The sequence below is a fragment of the Protomyctophum parallelum genome (genome assembly GCF_964188405.1).
Source record: "Protomyctophum parallelum genome assembly, chromosome: 15".
Classification (NCBI taxonomy): Eukaryota; Metazoa; Chordata; class Actinopteri; order Myctophiformes; family Myctophidae; genus Protomyctophum; species Protomyctophum parallelum.
In genome coordinates this window covers 8,201,672-8,206,241 of record NC_139710.1, presented here as the reverse complement: position 1 = coordinate 8,206,241, position 4,570 = coordinate 8,201,672, and the positions used below count along the sequence as shown (strand labels likewise).

At 40.2% G+C, this 4,570-nt stretch overlaps 1 protein-coding gene across 1 annotated transcript in view; it reads left to right on the top strand.

The window, feature by feature from the left end:
• Positions 1-1,150: 1,150 nt before the first annotated feature.
• The window catches only part of LOC310871660 (uncharacterized protein), a 44,338-nt gene continuing 40,918 nt past the window's right edge, over positions 1,151-4,570 (top strand). Inside the window, exon 1 of the mRNA XM_083783294.1 lies at positions 1,151-1,281. Coding sequence (XP_083639420.1) covers positions 1,201-1,281 — 81 coding nt within the window. The 5' untranslated portion in view covers positions 1,151-1,200. The remainder of the gene's footprint in view (positions 1,282-4,570) is intronic.

The following is a 4,570-nucleotide window of genomic DNA, read 5'->3' as shown; positions in this document are numbered from 1 at the left end:
TACTTCTCCGGTCAGAAACAGAACGGGCGCTGCCAATAATTACAGTTCCGCCAGAATAGACGGATACGTTATTTGGTACTATATATTTTCCCGACAGTCGTGGTGCAACACACATTCATTTCATGACACAATTCGTTCTTTCAAATATATATGCAACAACTGAACATGATGCTGAAATGGAATAGTAATTTAAATTGTGTTGTACTTGTGGACTTGTGATAGCAAAGCATCAACATGGCCCAGTGCTGCACTCTTGTGGATATATTGTAAAGCTGCGCCCTACTTTTCTGGAGAAAAAAAAGATTATTCCTGCAGAAATCTACTTGATTATGTGGGAATGGAATGGGATTATCATTCGACACGTTTAGTTTAACTAAGAATACTTGTATCTCACATTACATCTTCTTAAATAATAGATTAGATTTACTTTAGCTGAAATTGTTACAAAATAAAAATTAAATGGGTCGTTTGCTTAATTGCATATTTAATTTGTTCATTCTGTCCTCCCACCCAACATTCAATTTCAATTAGGCCTACTTCATCTAGTTTAAACTTGTGTGTGTGTGTGTGTGTGTGTGTGTGTGTGTGTGTGTGTGTGTGTGTGTGTGTGTGTGTGTGTGTGTGTGTGTGTGTGTGTGTGTGTGTGTGTGTGTGTGTGAGAGAGAGAGCGCTGATCGAATGATGTATAATTGACATAACGGATAACGCTTATACGTTATACCCCTGGTTTTCAGCACAATTGTAGGCAAATACAACATTTCTATTATTATTATTATTTTCTGACATTTTTAACATTACATTGTTTGATTGTTAGCCCATTCTTTGCAGAACAGGTCCCACCAGCACCAACATTTCGCTGCTTGTAGCCTACTGCATGGTTGTGGCAAATAAACCCCTTATTGATGGGATTATTTATTCTCTTCTTTTCAGTTGACGCATTTTAAATTATATAGCCTGGCTACATGTGTTTTTTTAATCAGTAAAACAACTTGTAAACAAGGGCTGTCAAATTATGTGTTAACACTTTGAAACTCCAGTGGACTGCTCGTGCACGCGGGTCTGCCGTTCTGCCCATGAACGATGGAAGCGCGCTCCCGAGACTTCAGGTGAATGGAGAGAGAGAGAGAGAGAGAGAGAGAGAAGAGGAGCGGGTTTACGGTTCAGTGTGCGAGCGTTGCAGAAAAGGAACAAATAAACAAAATGCGTTGCATTACATCGCTCGGGGCCCATGTTCTGTTGACAGTGTGTCTGCTCGTCGGGACGGGATGTGTCGCGCAGAAAGTAAGTAATGTGACTGATCTTTGTTCACGGCTAAATCATTCACAGACGACCTCCTGAAAACGCGCATTGGAAGCTTTTCGCCGTCAGCTCAGTTTCTTTAGCAGCTTATGAAATTGCGAAACTTCTGGGGAGGCGAAAGTAATGATTGAGGAACAAATAAATAAAATTGCAACTTGGTAACTCGTGCCTGTGATTTTCAAGCATTGCAAAGTGCAAACATGCCCATACAACATTCGTGTAAAATAATACTTTAACATTACAGAAGCTTGTTTTAGTACTTGTGCGCCCCTTGGTCAAACTACTGTAAATTAACTCAATTATTTTTGAAAGTCGATTTGCATCTTGAAAGGGCGAATTTCTGCTAGTGTCGCAATTCACTTGAGGAAAACACGTATCAATGTACAGTAATTCACACCGTGTATTATCTTACATTATGTTCATATTTATTACATCATTGTACTTGGCTTGAAGTTGACCAGTCTTTCATTCAGCGTTAAAAAGGGGGAAAAAAAAAACATTTCCCCAGATGCTTCCGTATGTTTTGATGTTAATGTACCTCAGAGTTGGGAATGGTATGCAGTCAAAACTAGTGAAATGAAAACCATATTGCGAACATGCTCACCCATGTTCTGCTCCTGATGTGACCCAGACTACCTAATCCACATGTCTGGAGGATGCTTCATTCATTATGATGACTTTTTCTCTCACGTGGTGTAGAATCTGCATAAAAATGGCAATGTTTGCACAAATGAAGAATTTTAGTATGTTGCTCTGTTGTGCAGAGTATAATCCTCACTGTTAATTTATGCATTTGTAACTGAGAGTGTACATTTTGTACACTCTGATGAACACTTCCTGGGTGGGTCGCATTGAATGAATTGAACATCACTATAAAATGACCAATCTGACGAGTTTTATTGTTTAAAAAATAATTATATATATATATAATTCACTGTTATTCAGTTTGATAAGCATGCGTTTATATCCTTATGAACAATATAACAGATGCGATTTTCACTAAATGCATTGCTTATGATATTGCTTATCAACCAATTATACCAGACATGTTTAATTTAAAACTATGGTTAAGAAATAATGCTCTTCTTGAAATGGGATTCAATCTGCATTTCCTGTGTATGTCTTGTCTTTAACTTGGTTTCACAGTTCATAAGTAGTTGTGTGATTTGGCAATGTTGATCTATAGCTGTATCAGGGAAAGCCCTTAGCATTCTACCGCAGCCTTCCAGATATGGAGGAAATAATATGACAAGTCTATCCAAGTAATCCTGTTCAGTATGTCACTCCTCCAGGCTCCAACAGCTTTCTACCAAATAAAGAAACTAGAGAAATAAGAATTATAAGACCACCAGGTTTTACTGGCTCTATGTTGACTTTGCAAGTCTTTAGTGTGCTGGTCTAGATTTAGTGAGTTTTCCATACAAATGCTTATTGGGCCACCACCATAACCACCATTAATGAAATATGCAAGTTAATAATCGAGTAGTGTCTGTTATATTTCAACATATTGTATTTGGGCAGGGATATCATCATATCATAGTGTGCCTTCTACACAACATCCATGATCTACTCACTTATCTTACCCCTGTGTGAGTACCCTGTGTCTTAACATCAAAGGGATACCCTTGTCACAGACCTCCCCTCAGGGTGTCAAGAACAGAACTTTAACCAAGAGAAACTCGGAGGCTTCCAACTGTCAAAAGTCGTCCCTGTCCACCAGCGGAGAATGGTGGATTCAGCAGCGCAGTTCTTAGAACTACACAACAAAAGCCCTTGGTATATTGAAATGTCAGCGTCCCCAGCTTTAGTTTGTGTGTGCATAGGGTGCTCACTATCTTTGCAATTATCTGCCTGAGGGGGCACGGTAAATGATGGCTTTGTCCTCTGGTCCGCTTTTGTATTAAGTTGATTTTTGGAACAGCGTAAACAAGCTTGGAATTTGTTACACTGCTCTACTACTTTTGACAGTCCTCAAATCAGAAGTGTAGAGAGTGACAAGTGAATTTGTCAATTTGACCTTTGGTTTGTTATTTCACACTGTGAAACTACAACCCAAGGATGGATGGTTTTTATTTGCTTTGTATGGAGGGATATTCATGTCTAATTGAAGAGCTGCAGAGCCCCAATGAACAGTGAATTAACTTATTCCTCCCCATAATAATTCTGTATTCTTTAAACGGAACTTAAAACAAATAAACATGCAACAATAAGCAGTACTGTGACTTTAAAAGGGGTGAGATGAATGGTCAAACGGAAAGAGTGAGGGAGAAAGGGGTTGTTGTCATCGTACAAATGGGTCTGCCCAAAATGTACAATTGCTACATTTCCTACTGCAATGTTTGTTAAGAGAAGTGGAAGTGGAAGTTAAGAGATGGAACCAAACAGATTCTGGAGAAAGAAATCCCTGGCATACAAATCAACTTACTCATTAGAGAACATCACATTCCAATACATGCACAGTAAAATCCGGAGTGTTCATTTAATGCAGAGTATAAAAATGGACCCTCAACAGGTCTGAGTAAAAGTTAACACTCTACTTTTACCTTCCAAAAACATTTTTGACAGTGTTTACGCCCAGCCTGCTAAAGAAAGCTGCATGCTCATCTTAATTCATATTAAAAATGATTCTGTCAATCCATTGCAGCCACACAGGTGGGGGTGGGGGGGTGTTCAGCTGTTGCTGAGAGACATAATTACCATGGATGCGTTCACTGGATCACATTCCACAATCTGGAAATGATTTTTCCAAACTGCTTTGGAACCACCAGTGGAGATAAGCCTGTATTTCACCCACAGGGGCTCCACAGGCCTGCTCTTTAATGGCCACAGAAGCAGCTTTCCTTCTTCCCGAGGAAATATGTTAATTGGTTTGTACCACAAACATGGAATAGAGGGAGAGGGAGTGAGTGAGAGAGAAAGAGAGCACGCCATCCCTGCAGCCGTCCACTTGCCCACCCAGTCACATATCTGTGAGTGTGGAGGAGACTGCCGCAATAATCCTAAACATTTTGCTTATCCACAACTGGGCCTGCAGAGAATGTCCTGTCCCAGTGCTTGAGGTCCAGTTAACTACTAGCATGTTGATTGAACATGCATGGGTTCAATGAGCTTTTCAACAGTTGGGGCCATGATGCACAGGGATGTGCCGAGTCAGCGTAGCAGTGATGGCCAATGAGGTCGACTGTAGAAATGCCCTGGGCTTAATCGTCCTGGTGCGCCAGTTGTTTGTAAACTCATCCAGGGTGAAATGTGTGGGCACTGACATAAACCC